A 22,915-nucleotide genomic window follows, 5' to 3' on the forward strand; every position below is an offset into this window, starting at 1 on the left:
GCTTCCACAGTATTTTCTAAATATATGTTGTGCCATTATACAAATAATGAGTTAAGATGTGGTGCTGGGTGGATGGAACAATGAGCCAGTGAAGATTAAAACCATATTACCATGTTTCCCTGAAAATAAGACCCTGTCTTATATTTTTTTGAACCCTGAAATAAACGCTTGGCATTATTATTTATTTATTTATTTATTTATTTATTTATTTATTTATTTATTTATTTATTTATTTATTTATTAAATTTTTATACCGCCCTTCTCCCGAAGGACTCAGGGCGGTTCACAGCCAAATAAAACCACAATGAATAAATACAGAATAAAAACAATAATTAAAAAACTTATTAAATATGGCCTCAAATTTAAAATGCATTTAAAACAGTAAAACCCACTTTAAAATTTAAAACCGAATAATAAAAACTTCTAAAAATTCTATGCCACTCCTACGTGAATAAATAAAAACGACTTCAGCTCGCGGCGGAAGGTTCGAAGGTCAGGAAGTTGACGAAGTCCTGGGGGAAGTTCGTTCCAGAGGGTGGGAGCCCCCACAGAGAAGGCCCTTCCCCTGGGAGCCGCCAGCCGACATTACTTGGCTGACAGTACCCTGAGGAGTCCCTCTCTGTGAGAGCGCACGAGTCGATGGGAGGCAAACGGTGGCAGTAGGCGGTCCCGTAAGTAACCCAGTCCTAAGCCATTATTGTCATGTGCTCAAAAGCCCAATTGGCCTTATTATCAGTGGATGTTTTATTTTGGGGGAAACAGGGTACATACCTAAGTTTATGAGGTTTATGAGGTTTTTATTTGTTTTCTGTTTTTTTGCACAACCTATAGCTCCCCCTTCTTTTTTTGGTTTTCACAAAGTGGTGCAATATTTCACATTTGGATACATTGTATTCACACTACAATTATAATCAGGGCATGTTGTAAGTGATTGCAATAGAGTCAAATGAAAAGTAATGCTTCTAACCACCATAACATAAGTTTAGTTTAAATAGTAATATATGAAATGGAAATAATCCCTGAAATGAGCTATTTTGTTACCTTACATTAATTTCTTCACATAATCATCACTGTTTACTATACATTGCTGCCACTGATAAGCAAGCTTGGTAAAGCCATCATGAAAGAACTCAACATGTTTTCTCTTCCACCACATCCTGATAGATCCCTCAACCTCTCTGAATCACCACATGCCCACAAAAGTGTTTCTTAGATTTTTGGAAAAGATAGAAGTTGTATGACACCATCTTGGACTTTATGCCAGATGGTATAAGATGATAAGATGCAACTTCACAATTGCCTCTTGGCTGGTGAGGTGTAAAGCCTAGTATTGTAATGTTGCAGCAAATTTGTGTGTAGGTGTACACTTCCAAATTCTGTTTCAAAGCTTGAATGTTGCAATGCAGCACTATGAGTTAATAGTGGTGGTAGGTTCAAGGAATTCCATGTGAATAGCCCCATTTGCCAGATCTTGACTTTTGAAGGCTTTTTTTTTTCCATAGGTGAAATTTTCTCATAATATATAAAGTATAGATTGATGATTAATTTCTGGGTCATAATAATGAGCCCCATGTTTTGTCAGATATCAAGCAGTGAAGAAATTCCTCACTCTATTCTTGTAGTATGACAACCGCTGGCAAATTTCAACTCTTAAAGCTTTCTCAACCATCAGCCTTTGAGGAACCTCCCTTGCTCAAACTGTCTGATTTTGAAGAACTTCAATAATTGGACCCCACACATTCCTGTGAAATGTCAAGCTTGGCAGCCATTTCCCTTTGAATGATCTGCCAATTGTCCTTAATTAGTTAATCAAACTTTCTCATTTGAAACTTGGTTGCTGGCACAAGTTGCCCACTTTGTGCATCAGCTCTTTCTAGTTCACCAATATTCTTTGACCCAATGATGCAATTTCTGCATTTATTTGATTCAATTTTTGATGCCACACCGTTCCAATTGACTCTGAGCAGATCACAAAATTAAACACACACACACAAAACAAGCTATTAAGAATTTAGTAAAGAATATACCTTCCATACAAGATAATTATAAGATGGCAATCCAGACAGCACATAATAAATGTGAATTGGGGGAAATCCTTTTCACCCTTTCCTGAAGGCCAGGGCAAATTATCAGTACTCATGTCAGCACAGTCATCAATATAAACTATCTGCACTTGCTGATGAATTTGAATTGGAGGGGCTCTTTCAGCAGACAAATTCAATTTGTCAATCGTGATGAAGGTATACTGAGTATTTAATACAAGATTCCATTTCATGAATAAATAGCAAGATAACCTTTTCTCACAGCAACCTCCCACCGAGTGAAAACAGCAGATGCTAAAGAACGCGTCACAACTTCTAACATGTCATTATTGCCATCTATTGGTGACCTATAACATTGGAGGCATTACTTTTCATTTGCTCCTCCTACCTTTCCTGTGGCTAACCCCTGTACAGTTTAATGTGTTGTGACAACATCAAAATGTGTCATTTGACATAATAAAGAGGTTTTACATTGTGAATATTTTGTACACAAGTTTATATGGTTTCCCAACTCACACACAGGTGACTTACGGCATTAAAACCCTCACCCCCATGGCAGCAACAACACAATCAAAGCAACCATTTATTTATTAAACAAATTTATATGGCTATCTACTCCCCCAAGGCAAAGTGTTGGAACTGAAAAGAAATCTCTCCATTACCGAACATAATTCAAAGACCTGGGAGTAGGGAACATATTTTCTGCTACACTGAGTGACTGCAGTGGCCAAACCATGCCATGTCTATGATTTTTTGGCAGGCCATTGGGGAAGAAGTTTAGTGATGGAATGAAGCCTTGCCAATACTCTCCTGATGCAAAAACTTTGGAACACTGGGCAATTTTCTGGTGGAAATTGATGGGTTTTTATGTTCCCCAAATAGGGTTATCAGTTGGTATAATTTTATGATCTACTGACTGGATTTGGGGCTGGCAAAGTTAAGTGTCCTATGGAAACAGTATAAATAAATGTTGCCAAACTGCTTTCTTTGAGCCAGGCTTCTATTAGGCATTTGTTAGCTCCATGCAAGCAAATGTGTGGCTTTATCCCCTTGCCAGCTTTTCCTTGGTGCCATACTGGCCATGATAGAAGTTATGCCTATTTCTCCATGTGAAAGCTAAGCCAGAGAATAAAATAAAATCAGAATTCCCTGATTCCCCTTTGCTACTTCACCATATTTTTCACCTGCAAAGGGTTAATCAGACTCCACATTACTGGTACATGAACTACAGATCAGTAATTTTTGCTCAATAACAACCCGGAAAGCCCGTTGCTTTCTTTTCCAGGTACATCATCAATTTTTACAAATAGCAACAAGAAAGTTACTGACACCCGTCAGCTCAGGTCTTTTTTGGGAGGGGAGGAGTGAGGAGGAGGTACTTTTGCTGTAGTAAGAGCCATTGCTAGTTTCTACTATAGCATCTAAGAGTTTCTTTTGGAATTTTTTTTATGGAGGTTCAAGAGAGAGTTTTAATCAGCCCTTTTCAGGGAATAGCAATTCTAAAATGCATTAAATAAAAACAGCATAGAAATGTGGTAATTGGAGCCCCTCTGGTTACTGCTGAGTGTAATTACAGTAGGAGGCCTGACCAGCTGCAATGAAGCTTATCCAAGCAACCTCTAACTGATCTGCTGCAGAAGCTTAACTGTATGTGCAAACAAGGGATGCAGTTTTAATTTCCTGAAATGGCTGAAAGTTGTGGAAGTGAATGAATGAACAAGCCACAGTCCCACAACATAGATACAAATGGTAAGAACAGCAGTCTTGCTCTGGATAAGTGCAACAAAGTCGGTCTGGATAAGAACAGAGAAAAAGAATCTTAAATTGGCATATTAACACAATAGTGCAAATGCATGGGTGCTGTTCATGAAAAGATGATTCACTCATTAATATTCAAAGTGCATGCTACAGTTTCAAGTACCCAGACCTTGCCAATTACCAGAACATGTCAAGTCATAGAGCTTGGGCAGAAGCTTTGTCTAACCCCACCAGAATCTTCCAGGTAGGTTTTCCTGCTTTAGAATAGAATAGAATAGAATAGAATAGAATAGAATAGAATAGAATAGAATTTTTATTGGCCAAGTGTGATTGGACACACAAGGAATTTGTCTTGGTGCATATGCTCTCAGTGTACATAAAAGAAAAGATATCTTCATCAAGGTACAACATTTACAACACAATTGATGATCAATATATCAATATAAATCATAATTTATGCTAACAGGAAAGGGGGGTTAATCACTCTTACCAACATACAATCTTAGTTTATCTTGCTTTGTTCAGTATCCCACTCAATCCCTCCTTGATTTGACTTAATAAGAGCCTAGCGTAGCAGGATGTTGCAAAAGGACCTAGCAGGATGTGTGTAAAGCTAATAATATCGCTATTTAGTTCCTACTGTAGGAAGTTAGTACCCACCCCTCTCCTAGAAGAATGAAATATTCTAGGGAATATTAAAAAGGCAGAATATTATACCTCCCTGCATTAGAAATGGAGAAACATGTTTTTTAGGCAGGAAGCAGACTCACTCTTAATAGCCCCCATACTCTCAATGGCCCACAGTAGATGTCAGCACTTAAGAGATAAAGAGATAGCTAGGTCTATTCATAAGCAAATGCCCTCACCCAAGATCCAACAAAGATAGGATTAGCCCTCTACCCATCTAGCAACAGAACTCACCACATGGTACCTGGGGAGATTGCATCACCCAGCAAGGCTCAACCAAACCTGAAACTCAAAAGACATTCTACAAAGTTACCCCTGCATGGCCCCAAGGGCATCTGACAACCAATCAGAATACAAGCTCAAATTCAAAGCCCAACAGAGGTTATAAATCTCTCTCTCTCTCTCACGCGCCCATGTGCCTTTTTTTTGCCCAGGACCTCAAAACCATGTGGTCCTGTCCACCATTAAACCATCTTTTCAAGCAGTCTCTATATTTTCAGTGTCTTTCTCCCCACTTGGAACTGAACCCAGATGAACATTTCTTCCAACACTACAATAAAAGAATCTATTTCTACGCTGATTCCTGTAACAATTTTTATGGTGATACGGGTATTTTCGCTTCCTTGGATAGAGCCTCCTAGAAATAACTGAGAAGGGGCATATTAAATTAAAGAATGTGGGGGAAGTGCTTATGTTTGGGCAAGTTGTGTTGCATACTGTAAAAGAGTTATTTAATGTATATACTGCTTTTTATTATATACTGGTAGCGTAAAGAAGGTGGTAGGAAAAAAAACATCATTTGATTTGCTTGCATAAACATTTTGTCCTAGTTCAAAAGATGAAATATATTAGTGTATACATATAAACATGTCTTTAGTTCTTTTCTGTTCCTTCTTTTAATATAAATATCACCTTAGATTTCAGAACCTGCTAGACTAGTTGTACTATAACTGCTCATTCATTAAGAACTTTAAAAGAGACGTAGTGCCTTCGTTTTGCAGCTTTCTGCTGTTGTTCTAAAAACCCCAGAATGACTGACAGATCATCATTGCAGGATGTGTATTTTCCACCCAGGAAAATATAAACAGAGCAAACCTTTGTGTTTCATACAGAATGAGTGCATAGAATACCATGAAAAATATCCTGTTGATGTCCTGTCTAAAGAGGTATTTTGCCAATATTAGAAGGAAAATATCGGCTCAGAGAATACTGCATTCTTGGTGCTTTGCTTCTTGGTACTGTAATGTGCAACATGATTTGCAGAGAGTGTTGAGAGTTTAATGACTTCACTATTATGGCCATTATGGAGAATAATGGCTGCAGATAGCTCAAAGATATGCCTAGAGTCACTGAAGACTTTTTACTTCTTTAAATACAAACTACATATTTATTTATTTATTTATTTATTATTCATATTTGTATACCGCTCTATCTCCCGAAGGACTCAGGGCGGTTCACAGGCATATAAAACATTTATATACAAATTAAAATAATCATTAAAAAACTTATTCTAATGCCCAATTATTAAAAATAGAAATATAAATATTAAAACCAATTTAAAACCCCTATAAATTTAAAATCTAAGCCAGTCCTGCACAGATGAATAAATGTGTCTTGAGCTCGCGACGGAAGGTTCGGAGGTCCGGAAGTTGACGGAGTCCTGGGGGGAGTTCGTTCCAGATTTAAATATTTGAAAATCAGTTCATATGTTCGGGCTTGAGAAAGACCCACAAGTGATTATACAATATCTATAGTGAAATTGTAAAAAGTATGCTACGTGTGCAGTGCATAGTTTGTTGAAAACAATCCTATATCAGCGTATAATAAATAAATGTACTTACCAGCAAGAAGGTTATACAGTAAATGCAACTACCTTGCATATAAATTTTGAATTAATAACATCAGTGGGCAAGACTGTGCCACGTATTTGAATTAGCTTTAACTGGATTAGACTAGGATATCTAATGTTTTAAACAGCTAAGCTTTTCCCGTGTGTGTGTATGTGTCAGTGTGTGTGATATCAGTGCTTCCAGCATTCAGGTTTCAACACTTAATGTGTTATGTCTCTAGAGCATTCTTTCCATTACTAGCCTGCTAGGCTGAGGGTCAACTACATATAACTTGAACATGTGATTATCAGTTATGTCCAAATCAGGACCAGAACAAAGGTTAGTGTAATTGTAGAATTGTTCATTCTTTCCTCTTCTGAAGTTCAATCTGAGAATGCAGGAAAAAGGGCTCTGCAATTTATATTGCCCAAAATTATTAATTAGCTTGTTTGATTTGATAATGATTGAGATAACAGCAGAGGCTGAAAATCTGAATAGGGTATAGAAATTGGCTAAAGCAACTGCATTTCTTGTGGTGGGATCCCTGATCTGGATCTGATTTGAGTATTTGCTTATATTTGGTATAATACTGTTATTTGTTGTGTTTTTAAACTTACTATCTAAGCATGACTCACACATAGTGAATTTAATCACAGTTGACTCTGTTAACCCATTTTCATGTTGTACAACACACTGAATTTTAAACATCAAACAGTCTGGAGTCTTTACCCCAGGCTAAGCTAAAATGTAATTGGCTACTTTATATCTCAGGGCGTCATGTGAGCACAGCTATAGCTTTAAAGGTAGTATAGGAACAGGAATAGGAATCACATGCATGGGTAGGGTGTATTGTACTTGAATTAGATGTTTTCTTTAAGTATCCTTAAATAACGAAGCACTTTGATGGCTGTACCTCATTGCAGCATAGACTCATGCAAATATGTTAAGACACTGGTTTTCCACTTCTTCTTCACCATGGACTCTCTTTACATACCCTTTGTGGCCACAGACCATGGCTACGGACTCCCAATACTTAATACTTCAAATCATAACATTTCTTCAAAGCTTTATGGATCCCTCCAGGGAGCCACAGACCGCAGGTTTAGAACCATTTCATTAAGCAATGGAATGCTAGCTAGGTATTGCAACGTGACAAGGGAATCATGTCAAAAGGTGTATAGGGTTAGATACAGTATTGCTTATTAACTTCCTGTTCAATAACATTCCACAATATAATTAAACAGCTCCAGAATTTTTAATTGCTTTGGATAAATTCATTTTTTGTAAGATCTACAAGTTTCTAATCAGATATATCTTATACAGCTATTTGGATAGCCACTATGCAGCAACAAAGATGCGGAGAAAATTCTAATTCTGTATTATCTTCCATGGATTGTTCAGATTTTCACAGCCCAGATATGGCAACCCTAGTATGCTGAGATCATCTTGACTGGAAATTCAGGTTTACCAGTCCTTTTCTTGACCTGCATGGATTCTAAGTAACTTCTGTCAGAGATAGTACGTGGAAGCTGCTGCATAGTGCTGCATGCAATTTGAACACTTGCCTAATTTTCCCATTGAAAGTTGGAGTTAAAAGTGCCTGACTTTGACGGGATTTTGTGCATTGATTTAAAAAGAGTACTTTAGTAGCTTCCAATTTTATTGCTATGTGGTAGATTTTCCCAGAAGTGAAAAATATTACATTTCAGTACTATCTAGCTACCAAGGCTAGACTGGAAGACCTCCAATGTCCCTTCAAGACTTCTGTTCTGTTCTGTTCTGTTCTGTTCTGTTCTGTTCTGTTCTGTTCCTACTCTACTCTACTCTACTCCTGCAATTTGTAGTTTTTTAATATAAATGAGAAGAAAGAGTAGCAGATTGAGATGCCATCAATTAATTGAGGGGTAATATTTTATCTGATATCAAAGAGATATTAATCTAATCCTAAGAAATTTTAATTAGAAAAATGTCCATTGTGTTCAATAGAATTAATGCTCATTAAATTGCTTAGGCAGCATATGTTTTTTAATATTTTCAAAAATGATGATAGATAGACCAGAAATTTTTACTCCCAATGTTCTCTCATTAATGCCTGAATTTGGGATCTTGTCTGGGTTTAATAAACTGGAATAGATCAGACTTGTTGCCTATATGTCATATATTTTATGTTCTGAGTCCTTTGTTACCTCAGTAACTCAGTAACAATTGTGGTAACTATCTGGAATAAGAAACTTCAACACAGCTCCTCTTTGAATTCAAACTGAGTTATGGTTGACTGTCAAATCCTGACAATATTAGGAATCCTGTTTTTACAGGTGTTATTACATTAAATCTATGATTTGCCTTGTCCTATTGTTATATTTTGCGCTAGTGTCAGTAGGATTGTAAATACAGTGTCTGATCAATCACTGTATATTAAAGATGTATATATTCTTCTTGGCTCTATCCCCAGTATTTGGCATTTATTAACTATCAGGAATTGTGATTGGGGCAAGGAAGGCTAAAAGAATGACTATGCAACTCTGTGAATTGAAATCTCCTCAATTACAGTAATGGTTGTTGATATGCAATGTTCATCAGCATTTGAATCATTTTATTTATTTATTTGTTTGTTTATTGGACAAAGGGCCAAGGAAAACTTTAGAGCCGTATGATCAAATGTTCTGTTTACTGTATGTTTAATGTTAGGCATGTATTGAGTATAAATATGCCATGGTGTTACTAGTTTCTCTGCCTGCTTTTAAAATAATATAAAGTCATCTGGCTACTCTGCTGTGTAAATAACTAGAATATGATTACAAGTGAGTTTGTATCTTGTCAGAAACCCTGTGTTTGGGAAACATCTCTTCTTAATTTCTCTTTTTCTCCCATGTCCTTCTGACTCCTCCCAGCAGATTATCGACAGTGAGAATGAAGCTTTGCTGGCAGCTCTCACTGAGACACTGGATGACATTCAGGAAGAAGACATGGGTCTGGCTGCCTTCAAAAATATGGACGAGGGGGACATGCCCAACAGCGGCTACACCTCACCCATCCCCTCTCCCAATCCTGCTGCACCAGTCACGAGGGGCCCTCCTGTGGCCCAAGAGGTTGATGAGCTGTCTCTAGTAAGAACCACTTCCTACTGTTTAAGGTGGATTTGGATGCGCCTCTGATAATCCGGCTGCATGGGTATGATAGGAAGCAAAGGTCTGAATTTTTTCATTATAGGCTTACAGTTATAACAGTACAAAAGCGTTTTATCTATTATTGTATATACGTATACATGTGCCACATTGTTGCTCTCATTTGATCTGCTCCATAGTACTCTTCATCGGGAAGAATATGATTGGGATAGAAAAAGGAAGGGCATAAAGCGGGCTAGTGCATGAAAGCGCATAAGCACACCACAGTACATCTGGTCCTCCATTTAATGACTGGTTGTTTAACCATTTGAAATTACCATTGGCACAGAATGAGTGCTTTATACCCCACAAAGCACTTCTGGCCTTCATAAATGTGCGACGCACTCCACTCTTAATATCACATGACCCCCATTTTTGGCTGCTTGACAACTGGCTTGCCCTTACAACCGGTTGCATTGTCCCCTGATCACATGACTGCAATGTTTTCTGCTGGTTTTCTGGCATTTTTTTTGCTGGTTTCCCGCAAGCCCTTTCAGAAAAATGAGGTTGCACTTACGGCCGTGGCATTCGCTTAATGCCTGTTGATTCACTTAATGACCACAGTGATTTGCTTAATGACCACCCGAGACAATGGTGTAAAATTGTGTCTTGTCACATGGATACCTTAACTTACAACCGGGAAATCCGGTCCCAATTGTGATTGTAAGACAAGGGCCACCTATATTCATTTCAAATACTATCTACTCTAGGGATGCCCACTGTTCAGCATTTTGTCTCATCTCTTACGTTTTTTCTTACGTTACACTTTCATGTCTGTTAAGGAGATGTACATGATTTTGTAAATTGTGACATTTTCTTTGTGTGAGTAGTCATGATATAGGGCAAGCTGCTATGCAGCATTTTCTATAAAACAACCAGTTCTAGTACAGTAATTTAATAAATTGTTCTGAGATTTCATAGTTTCTGCTGATAATTGCCTCTGGCCAATCTTAGCTGGTCTTGGAAACCAAGTGAGATAAAAACTGAACTAATTAGTACTTGGATAAGAGACCATCAGATATCACTGGGAAATACAAGATATTATACTGCTGTTGCATGGTTATGTCCATGTAGTCATCAGAAATTGAGTTTAACTCTTTAGCTTACATAGTGCCTATATAATTTCCAAGGACCTTGAAACTTGCTTCTTGTAAAGGAACTTGTTTTCCCAAGGAAAATTGACATGTGTGGGAAATTTTGAGTTCTTAATTGAGGCACGCACTCTAGTCCTCCCTTGAGTTAGCAGAATAATCTGAAGTTGATTTTCTGTGGATTCTATTCTTCAGTACATGGTATTATTAGCCAACCAGCAGGTGAGACCAAAGAAAAGAATATTATGGATGACAGCCTCGCTGATAATAGAAAATATGGCTGCTTTGTAATCCAGGTTTCACTTAACAAGGAAAGATCATTATGGAACTCTGAAACTTCAATGCTCCATAATGTCCTTTCCCAAAATATGCTTTTATAGGACAGGAGCATTCTTCATTTCAAGCAGAACCTTGCACAGGATACCAAGAACATAGCTGTGTAGATTCTAGCCTCTCATCCATCCATCCCACTTCCCTGTTATCTACCATTAATGAATTTCATGATTTCTAGAAGTGTAATAGTGGCATCTAGTGGTAAGAAGTACACATTTCCATGTCACAAAACTGCCTGTTTATATCTTTACATAACACACACACAGACACACACACACAGAGACACACACACACACAGATATTGCAAAAATCTTTATATATCTTTATATATATGATTGCAGAATTGAGGAAATAACTTTTTAATGTTTTGTCATTGTAGAAAGTTTACAACTAGAGGATCAAATTAGTATTGCATTACATTGTACTAAAAAAAGTTTTAAAATTTTGGTTATGGGAACTAATTGAATATTTTTTATTTGTTTAATTGTTAAGGAGAGTTTTTAGTTTCTGGACAATCCTTAAAGAATTGTATTTGCTGCCATATTCCCACCAGAGTCAAAGGTTGGTTAAGGTTCCCATATCGCCTTCCATGAGAGAGTGGGGAATGTGAATTTCTTTAAAAAAAAACAAAAACAAGAGATATTCAGGGCATGTAATCAGAAAGAAATTGTTATGTTATTTAAAAATAATATTTTACTCAGATTTGGGGTGTTTTTTTAATGGAATATAATATCTGTTTTACAGACATCCTTAAACTCACCTCAAACTAAGAAAGAAAATGTTTCTTCAGATTGCTTCATGAGCTGTTGAAATAATTAATTGAAACCCTTGTTAGAATGTTACATCCAATTGATTTCTTTGGAAGGAGTTTATGCCTACTTCCTGATTAATACTAAGATTACTATCTGAAAATAAATCACAAATTAGGATAAAGGGGAAGGAGAATATTGCAAATTTTCAGAAACCAATTTAATACCGCCAGCCATGAGTCTGGAAACCTACCAACAGCCTTTTTAAACCTGGTTTCTCTGAATGTGGGAACAGCATCTTTTCACAAACTGCTATTGAATGTGTTTTTTCTCTCTTTGCTTAAAACTTAAAAAAGGAGTCAGAAATGTGAAATTTTCACAATGGAAAATATTCATTTTCCAACCCCAATTTCTACTTGTTTGTCTCTAGGCTGAAGAAAACAATATGCTACATACTTGTATTTAGCTTAACTTAGCTAGTATTTTAAGGTACCACGACATGGTCAATGTTGAAATATAATTCTACCCTAACCACTATGGCTGGCCCATAGCATACCCATCCTATGTCGTCGTTTTGGAAAGGATTTCCAAAAATTTTAGGAAGCTTTTTTGGAAAGGACTTGCAGGGTGTTTTGAAATCATGACTTCTAATTTAAAATTTAAAAGTACTAGGAGAATCTGCCTTCCTTGTAAGGCAGAGGTGGGGAACTATGGCCCTTTTATGACTTGTAACTTCAATTCCTGAATTCTGGGAGTTGACGTTCGCAAGTCATAAAATGGCCACAGTTCCCCAGCCCATTATAAGGAGTAATTTTCAATTTTGGCAGTTAAGCTATTTCCAAAAAATTGTAGGATATTTATATTATTAACATTTTTTTCAGGGCTTATTGAGATAATATATAATTCCTGCCTTTCTTCCACCCATCAGTGAAAGCTTGCTGTGCTTTTAAATTATTATTACGGTTCACAAAAATGTGAAATCACTGTTACCAGTTCTTTAGCTCAGGGATCTCCAGCCTTGGCCACTTAAAGTGGCCAAGGTTGGAGACCCCTGCTTTAGCTGGTGTCAGCCTCCATAATGTATTGGAGTTACTATTTCTATTATTATTTTCATGGGATGGCAAGTCAGACTAACTGCAGCAATAAAGTAAGTATTTTTTTTAAGCTTGGCTTTGCCAAGTTATTGCTGGTCTTCATCAGTCCTCCTGCGATGCATCTTCCCCATGAGCTTGAGTCATATGATTCTTATCTTTTGGGGGGGTGTTAAAGAAAATGATGAAATTCTACTCATGTTCAGAGGAAGGGGACTTCTTTATTCTCTTCACACTTTCTGTAATGGGGAATATCCATGGAACCATTCCAAATCTTTGAAAATTTTCTTTTTATATGGAAGAAATAAGATGCTCTTTGCTAATGAAAGCTGTCTCTTAAACCTAGCGACTCAGCTACCATGCCTCTTCTGTCCTCATACCTTTCCATGACAGCCATGAGTATGATTTTGATATTTCATTTTCATATTTTGATGAAAGAATTTTTATGTTTTTCCTAATATATGAAGAAAGGGGGGCATTATTCTATGAAATAATTCGGGGGTGGGAGATAGGCTGTTAAAATAAAATATTTAACTAACAATGTGGCTTTTACTTTGGATCTTTACCTCACTTATCCTATGATTGTGTTTGAGTGTGGGAATTTAGGGAATTTAAAAAGAAGTTATCCACTGTTCAGTTATATGTAGGAATTTCGACTCTTTCTTTCACCATTTCCTTTTCTAGCTAAAGAAGTTGCTTCTTTCACCATCCAATGTGCCTCCAAGCTATGAGGTTCAAAGAGAGGGGAATATATGGCGTCAAGGACCTACTAAATCCAGACCTCAGCGATCGTGTGCAAAGGTATTGTTCTTCTTGGCAGCTATAGCTTTACAAAACAGTGGACTATGTTTATGTGAGATGAAATTTTTGCCAGGAATATTACACTGTTGTCATATGTTCAGATTACTAGCTCAGCATGAGTTGCGCTCATTGGCAGTGATTCTTCAGAGTCACTTTCCAGGTGATGTGGTCAGTTTTTCTTCTTTATTTCAGAGGTGGGTTCAGCAGGTTCTGACCAGTTCTGGAGAACCGGTAGCGGAAATTTTGACCAGTTCTAGAGAACCAATAGCGGAAATTTTGAGTAGTTCGGAGAACTGGTAAATACCACCTCTGACTGGCCCCGCCCCCTTCTATTCTCTGCCTCCCAAGTCCCAGCTGATGGGGAGGAAATGTGGATTTTGCAGTAACCTTTCCCTGGATTGGGGAGGGAATGGAGATTTTACAGTATCCTTCCCCTGCAACACCCACCAAGCCACACTCGCCAAGCCATGCCACGCCCACCAAGCCATACCCATAGAACCAGTAGTAAAAAAATTTGAAACCCTCCACTGCTTTATTTCATCTTTACCTGAAAATAGACCAAATAATTTCTGCCACTGAGAGCTCCTATGAAAATGGAGTAGTTGTTCTCTCCATATTTATAGTCCTCCTTCCCCTATGTTTTTTCTCATAGACAAGCCATGACAGCAACCATTTGCTTATTTCTGTCAAAATCTTTAACAGTGGTGTTGGGAATGTTGTTCTGCAAGATAGTACAACTCAGTTTGATCCATCTGAAAATTAAGGCATTAGAAAGGCAGACTTTGAATGAGCCATGCCAAAAAGACAGAACTTAGACCCTTTTGCATATAACGGATATGCCATTTATTATGAACATAATATACAAAGTATAGAATTAGCCAGTTGTTAAAGCCAATTGTTTACAGTCACACAAGAGGCTTTTAAAGGCTTTTTTCACTTGAATGAAGGAAATTGTGCAGTGTATTAAATAAATGAATTTGGATTGCATAGGGAAAGATAAGGAACATGGGAAGACAGAGTGTAATGAAGCCTGGGGCAGGGATAGATATTAAGCCTTCTGTGCTTAATGTCATGTTTGTTATATATGTCACATGGACAGAAAACAGACTGAAGAATCTATACAATCTATACTATACCATACATTTGAAACCTTTAAAAGAAGTTTTTTTAAAACAATCTTTTTCCTCTTGTTTTTCCTACTAGCTCTTTTGAGAATCTTCTGGCTCTACTCTTGATTTCTGAATAAGTTTAATGTATCTCCACAGCTTATATCTCTCAGGTTTTTCTGTTTCCTGATATAGGCAGGTAGATAGATAGATAAGAAACAAAGATAAAGGCTTGTTCAAAGTAAATTTCTATCTATCCTGTATTGTATATAGATGATCAAAGGTCTTTGAGGAAATCTGGAAAAGCATTAAAACATTAATCCTGATACTGGTTTCTCCATATTTTCAAAGACTTACAACACAAGTTCAAGAAATAGTATGATCTGTTTTCTCACCCACAAAGCTAATGTTTCTTTTTATTTTCTTATTGTTTTGTTAAAGTATAGAAAATTGGCTGACATATTAGTATAGAAAAAGAGCTTGGAAGAATCCTATAATTAAGGATCCTCCCACTCTAATCCAATCTCAATGTCATAGTTATATTAAGATCTTTTTTGTATAGATTACATTCATCTATCGAAATACCCCTTTTATGAGAGAAAATATTGAATGTGGATGTTTAAGTGTATTTCTCTTTAAGATTAAATATATTTCTGTCTTTTTCTTGATATTATTTTAAGTCATTTTCATTTTTATTGATCGTTTCAATTAAAATGAACTCAAAAGAGTGGCTAGAAGGACCACAAGTATATGGAATTTCACAAACTGGAAATTAGCACTCACAGCACAGGGTTACTTGCTGGGTTAATGTGATTCTACCTCTATCTTATATCTTTGTAGCTGCTGAAATTGGTATGTATATATGTAGCTGAGCTACAACTACTGAATTATGCATCAAAGCTAAATGATTTGTTTCTTGCCATTGCCATCATGTCTGGGCAACTTGAGATACTTACACGCATATGTGCACATGTGTGTATATGTGTGTGTGTGCTGTTAAATGCAAAGGTTGATGCTAGGCACGTTGCCTTTGTTTTATAACCATAGTCCCAGACAAGCCCAAAGTCCCCTAGCAATGCTGTCGCAGCCCCGCTGATCCACCTTTCAGGCAGTATATTTGTGCACATAACTTTCACTGCTTTAATTTTCTAGAAATGAAGGTAAAGAAACTTTTCCCCTTCAGCAAGAGCCTTCCCACATTAAAACTGTGATTCCACTCCCCTCCATTTTATGCAGCCACTTATGCCACACAAATTGCAGGATTGGAACTTATGCAATGAAAACGGTGAAAGGGAAAGTACTCCTGTGGCTTGTCACTCTATGCCCAGTCTCAAAAGCCAAAGAAGAGAATGAAAAGAAGCCAACCTGCGATGTAAAATGCTATGGAACTAAGCCTGTGATGAAAGATAACAGATTCCTGCAGCGAAGGGTGGATAATGACCTAATCTCTTCTCTGATTCAGGGTGTAAAAACAAAAAACCACCTTAGGGATCAGAATGACATTCCAGCCCATACTGTGCACAAAGGCTTATAAAAACTATACTTTTCAAATATAACTAACAAGTTCAAAATACTATAACACACAAATGTGCAAAGAGGGAAAGACTGTTATCCCCAGTAACAAAAGAAACAATATATAGATGCAAAAGCAATTCTTGAGGGCCTTCTATTATGTCCTTCTTTCTATATTAGTCCTTTAAGCCCATATTTATGGATGTGAAATCAAATCTCTATATATCTGGTGCTTAATAAATGACTTCAAACAGAATAGAATGCCAAAGCTTCTGTAGAAATCATTTGAAAATTCCAGCCAGGCCAAACACATTTAGTTGATTAGAGCAATGGTTGTTACAAGCGTCTTTGAATAAAACAACATGTACAATAAAATACAACTCTTACAGAATTAAGTGCAGTTAAGAAACAAGACAATTTTCCACTGCACTTATAGTGTCTTTAGGCAAAAACAGCTTATATGATTAACTCGCTGGAGCTATGAATTACATTTGTTGGTTCTAATATGATGGTTATATACCATATTTTTCGGAGTATAAAACCTCACCGGAGTATAAGATGCACCTTAGTTTTTGGGAAGGAAAATAAGAAAAAAGCTGATTGGCAGGTAGATCAGCCTCCTGAATACCCCCAATCAGCTGTTCCCAGAGGTGAATTTTAGCAACAGGTTCCTTGGTTGTGAGCTCTGTGCAAGCACAACCTTACTTTTTTTTTTTTTTACTTTTTTTTCTACCTCTGAAAGCCTTTGAAACAGAACTTAAGAAAAAAAGCCTCTGAAGCTCTGTTTGGAGACTTTTTTTCTGAAGCTCTGTTTGGGGGCTTCTTTTCTGAAGCTTCTTTTCTGATGCTTTTTTCAGCCTCTGAAACCTCCATTTGAGAAGCTGGGCGAGGCTACATTCGGAGTATAAGTCACACCCAGATTTTCACCCTCTTTTTTGGGGAAAAAAGTGCATCTTATACTCCGAAAAATACAGAAGGTTTGATATAGGTTATATAGCTAATATAGGTATATAGAGTGAAATTCAAGCCAGAGGACTGGAAAAGAGCTGATGTAGTTCCCATCTTCAAAAAAGGAAAAAAACAGATCCAGGAAACTGCAGACCTATCAGCCTGACCTCAATACCAGGGAAGATTCTGGAAAAGATAATCAAGCAACGAATCATTGAACACTTAGAAGCAAACAAAGTAATAACCAAAAGCCAACATTGGTTTGTCAAAAACAGATCATGCCAGACTAATCTCATTGCATTTTATGACAAAATGACAAAATTAGTGGACAATAGGAATGCTGTTGATATAATTTACTTGGACTTCAGTAAAGCATTTGATAAAGTAGACCATAACCTACTACTAGATAAAGTAGAAAAATGTGGGTTAGACAGCACCACCACCAGATGGATTCATAACTGGCTGACCAACTGCACTCAGTGTGTAGTCCTCAATGGAACTACATCCACATAGAATAGAATAGAATAGAATTTTATTGGCCAAGTGTGATTGGACACACAAGGAATTTGTCTTGGTGCATATGCTCTCAGTGTACATAAAAGAAAAGATACGTTCATCAAGGTACAACATTTACAACACAATTGATGGTCAGTATATCAATATAAATCATAAGGATTGCCAGCAACAAGTTACAGTCATACAGTCATAAGTGGAAAGAGATTGGTGATGGGAACGATGAGAAGATTAATAGTAGTGCAGATTCAGTAAATAGTTTGACAGTGTTGATGGAATTATTTGTTTAGCAGAGTGATGGCCTTCGGGAAAAAAACATGGAGGGAAGTATGCAGTGGAGTACTCCAAGGCTCTGTTTTAGGCCCAGTACTCTTCAACATCTTCATCAATGACTTGGACAAGGGGATAGATGGGGAACTCATCAAATTTGCAGATGACACCAAGCTGGCAGGAATAGTCAACACTCCAGAAGATAGGCTCAAGATACAGAAGGATCTTGACAGACTTGAACATTGGGCGGTAACTAACAAAATGAAATTCAACAGTGAAAAAAGTCAGGTTCTACATTTAGGCAAAAAAACCCAAAATGCACAGGTACCGTATATGTGGTACCTTGCTCAATAGTAATAACTGTGAGAGGGATCTTGGAGTCCTAGTGGACAACCATTTAGATATGAGCCAGCAGTGTGCAGCAGCTGCCAAAAAAAACAACACAGTTCTGGGCTGCATAAACAGAGGGATAGAATCAAGATCACGTGAAGTGTTAATACCACTTTATAATGCCTTGGTAAGGCCACACTTGGAATATTGCATTCAGTTTTGGTTGCCACGATGTAAAAAGGATGTTGAGACTCTAGAAAGAGTGCAGAGAAGAGCAACAAAGATGATTAGGGGACTGGAGGCTAAAACATGAAGAACGGTTGCAGGAACTGGGTATGTCTAGTTTAATGAAAAGAAGGACTAGGGGAGACATGATAGCAGTGTTCCAATATCTCAGGGGTTGCCACAAAGAAGAGGGAGTCAAACTATTCTCCAAAGCACCTGAGGGTAGAACAAGAAGCAATGGGTGGAAACTAATCAAGGAGAGAAACAACTTAGAACTAAGGAGAAATTTCCTGACAGTTAGAACAATTAATCAGTGGAACAACTTGCCTGCAGAAGTTGTGTATGCTCCAACACTGGAAATTTTTAAGAAAATGTTGGATAGCCATTTGTCTGAAATGGTATAGGGTTTCCTGCCTGGGCAGGGGGTTGGACTAGAAGACCTCCAAGGTCCCTTCCAACTCTGTTTATGTTATGTTATGTTATGTTATGTTATGTTATGTTATGTTATGTTATGTTATGTTATGTTATGTTATGTTATGTTAAATTGAAGTACTAGTACACAAGGGATATAGTTGCCATTACGAAACTTGGTGGGATGAAATTCAAGACTGGAATGTGGTGATGGAAGGATATAAACTGTTCAAAAGAAACAGACCTAACAAAAGAGGAGGTGGAGTTGCATTATTTATGAGAGATCATTACATCTCTACAGAAATGCATAAAACCAAGGATGAAAGCCTCCTAGAATGGATATGGGTTAATATATAAGGAAAAAAAGAATGACATTGCCATAGGTCTATTCTACAGGCCATACAACCAAGCAGAAGAAATACATGAACTTTTTGATAGTCAGTTAACAAATGTATGTAGAAAACACAACAAAGTTGTGGGGGGGGGGCGCTTTAGCCACTCTGAAATGAACTGGGAGACAAACTCTGCACCAAGTGGAAAATTAAACAGGTTCCTGATCATCCTAGCTAACAACTTAGTCAACCAAAAGTAAAGAGGAAACTAGAGGGACAACTCTGTAACAAGTTTACACTTGTTAGTTGTGTTAAATGCTTGCGCAAGCTGCAATTTCATTCTGTTCCTCTTTGACACTTGTTTTATGGATCAGAAATCAATGTTCCTCTTTTTGTGATGAAGACCTCCCTGACCATGGTGGTGAGAATTGGTTATTGTTGTTTCAAGCATAAACCAATGTCATTTGTACAATAATTTGCACAATATTATATAAAACATAGACATCTCAGTGGGAATAGAAGCCAAATTTAGAGAAATAATAAGCAGCCACCAGAAAATCAGATTCCACAATTTCTCTGGAAATAGAATGGAGCATAATGATTCTGTCTGCTAAATTACTTGTTTGTTAATTAAAGCCAGAACCTTCTGTCATTTAAGACATAGAGAAATGGCACTAAGAATGATTCTTCCATTGTTTTATTACCTAATATGAATCTGTGGCATTTGATATGGATGGTTGAAAAAAAAAACCCATACAATGTTATCTTACTAGTTTGTCAGCAATTAAGTATAGTTAAATTAAGTATTTTAATTAAGTATGGTATAATTAAGTCTTGAAACAGTCATTTAGTGATGTGAAATATGTAAAGATTTGAATGATCAAGAACAAATTATAAATTTTGAATGGCTTTTGGATGTAGCTTAACTTTCTTTTTTCTTTGCTTTTGAAGATGGAAGGTGTCCATGACAGAAAATCAACTTTTCCCCAGGTTCAGACTCGGAACTGCACTGAGCTTCATAAACATCTTACTACGACCACCACCACTAGACACTGCCCACACAGAAAAAACAGTGGGCCACTAGACAAGTGTCATGCTGACAACATTAGCACCTGCTCTGTACCCCAGAGACATTACATCCAAAACGAAGAAGATAGCAATTTAAGTAAAGATGCATCAAATTGCGGTAACAGTGTAGCCCCTCCTCTCTCTTCCTCCGAGAAAGGCACTGGAGACAAAGAACTTCACGCTGCAGTGGAGCTTATCCACTACATGCATACTTATTGCCTTCCTCCAAGAAAGCTACCCCCCATGCACCCCAGTGAGGGGAAACACCAGCCTTTTCACAGCCCCTCCAAAAGAGCAAAGCCAGATCCCCCCCTGCAGCAGCCTCCACTCTGTGGGAATGACAATTGCCCATCCAGCCCTTGGCATTTCTCCATGCACTGCAAACAATCCCGAACTCCGCTTTCTGAATTTTCCATCCTGAAAGAACTGCTTGCCAGAGAACTCCCATGTGATGTGAGTAAGCCATATCGATTAGCAAAACCTGTCTATGCCTCCTTGGCCAGGTCACAGCTTCACAAGTCTTCAAGAACTTTGCCTCACAATACCGGGAGGGAATCTACGGATGGATATAATAAACCCGCCACCAAAATAATACCCGAAATGAAAACTGAGCTGAGACAGATTCTCAAAGTAGAGCCCGAGGCTGAAAAAGAACCTGCAGAAGAGGATGGTGCAAAACAAGGGACTCCCATGGGTCAGGGATCCTACGGGAAGTCAAGCCGCAAGCCGGACACCTCTATTTATGCAGTACGTCGCTCTAAAAGACTCAACCCTGAGATCAGCATTTGGCAGTCTTTCCTTGATAAACCTCCCTCAGAACCTACCGTGTCCTCAGCGATCACAGCAAATGCATTTGCTTCAATAGAGCCTGCCCTCTGCTCATCTTTGCAAAACTTTGATACAGAAGCACCAGCAGCGGAAGTAGAAGTGAGTGGCGCTGAGGAGATGGACGGGGGATTCCAGAGTTTCCCAATGGAATTGCAGACCCCTTCACCAGAAAGTTCTAGGGAAAGCGACACTTATGCAGCAAATGAGAGTCAGTGCTTCACCCCCTGCCATCAAACAGGTATGTAGGAAAGGAGAGCCCAGCAATTCTCCTGTACCAGCATTTCCACATTTCTAGAAGAGAAAATATGCTTTATCATGATAATAGAAAGCAGATTACCAGTCCTAACATTCTTCAAGGATTGTGCCTGGTGTGATATGGTCCCATATCTTCCTAGTTTGTCTGAATATCTTATATATTGCTGAAGAGAAATTTCTTTCCCCAAACCAGATACATAGATCATTTCCTATAAAATTGTGTATTGAAAAAGTGGCGGCAAAGAAAAAGTTTGGTTTTAATTGAATTGACCCAGGTCTGACACGAAATAGATTATAGAAGCCCAGTATGCTTGATGTGAGTCACACATTGAGGGAGGAACAAGAAGTTTCTGAACTGTTGTGTTCCAATTGTGTCATAATCCATCCACTCAGGACTCAGTCATATAGGGTAGGAAAATAATTCCTCCTATATCTGTTGCTAAATTAGGGACAGACACGGGGAAAACTGAATCAGATTACTATTTCAGCATTGAGAGAGATGATTTATTCTTTTCCATATGAAGTTTCCCAAAGCTCCTCTCCTCTCTATTAATCATAGAGTGGCAATAAACCAGACAATAAAATTCAGTGTGGTGTGGTGGATCATTTCAATATGAAAAACTGCATGAAAGAAGAATTAATCTCCTCTCCTTCATCTCCAATACAATTCATCTACCCTGGTCTGGTTTCAGGTTTACAAAATAGAAGATAAACCATGTATCTTCCATGGCTCACCTTGTTTGACCATAATTTGCTTTCTCTTTTACTAATCCAGTTTATGGACAGAGATATGGCCAATTGAATCATTCTGCTTTTCTCTGTTCTTTGTTTCAGAAGCACCACGGTGTCTGTCATTGCCCTTGGCACAAACGTAAGTGCAATACCCGAAATATATCTTGTGAAAGGATGATCTCTCTAAGTGTCAGAAGCCAGAAAATCTGGCAAATGGCAGTCTCAGAATTTTGCAATCCTGATAACCAAGCTGTGCCTTCAGTACTGTCTGGTTGATAACTATCCTTAAATTAAGCTGCTTGTATACTAAGAGGACTTCTGGTGCAGGAGCTTAATGTCAAAATAATCCACTACTGGGTAAGAACTTCATAGTGCAGCTAAAGATTTTATAGAAAGGGATGTGCAACTCACCCAAGAAAGACTCAAAACGGCTCATCTAGAGCATAAAGCCCCATTAAGGATACTGGAACTACTGATATATACATATGCATCACTGACTCTTTATGATTAAAGCCACATCAAACTTGGGATGTTCACCACAGGTTGCATATTATAATAAGGTTCCAACATTGCTAGACAGTTCCTATGTTAGGGAGATTTTAAGGGGAGGAAATGCATGGACAGATAGACATTAACCAGACAGTGACATGTTAATGTTTATACAAAACTGTATTTCTGTATATTTCAATAACCAAAGCTAAGGAAGAATGAGATGTTTGGATGGATGAAGACCAAACATTGAAGAATTTAAATTATATAGGATCGCTTGATAGTGATGCAGAAAATCTCACTGTTTCTGCTTTCAGAAACTTGTCCATTGATGTGCCAAAAGGCTTTGTT

At 37.7% G+C, this 22,915-nt stretch overlaps 1 protein-coding gene across 7 annotated transcripts in view; it reads left to right on the plus strand.

Annotated features, from left to right (window-relative positions):
- The window catches only part of PPARGC1B (PPARG coactivator 1 beta), a 159,895-nt gene that overhangs the window by 123,088 nt on the left and 13,892 nt on the right, over positions 1-22,915 (plus strand). For 5 of the 7 annotated variants that reach the window (XR_009153886.1, XM_058173386.1, XM_058173388.1 and 2 more), the window contains exons 3-6: positions 9,208-9,423; positions 13,429-13,545; positions 20,144-21,326; positions 22,178-22,214. Coding sequence is in view for 6 of the 7 variants with exons in the window: in XM_058173386.1 (XP_058029369.1) it covers positions 9,208-9,423; positions 13,429-13,545; positions 20,144-21,326; positions 22,178-22,214 (1,553 nt within the window). In the remaining variant the exon portion in view is untranslated. The remainder of the gene's footprint in view (positions 1-9,207; positions 9,424-13,428; positions 13,546-20,143; positions 21,327-22,177; positions 22,215-22,915) is intronic. The other 2 variants (XM_058173387.1, XM_058173389.1) reach the window with 1 other exon arrangement.

The sequence above is a fragment of the Ahaetulla prasina genome, chromosome 2, assembly GCF_028640845.1.
Source record: "Ahaetulla prasina isolate Xishuangbanna chromosome 2, ASM2864084v1, whole genome shotgun sequence".
In the NCBI taxonomy this organism is placed as follows: Eukaryota; Metazoa; Chordata; class Lepidosauria; order Squamata; family Colubridae; genus Ahaetulla; species Ahaetulla prasina.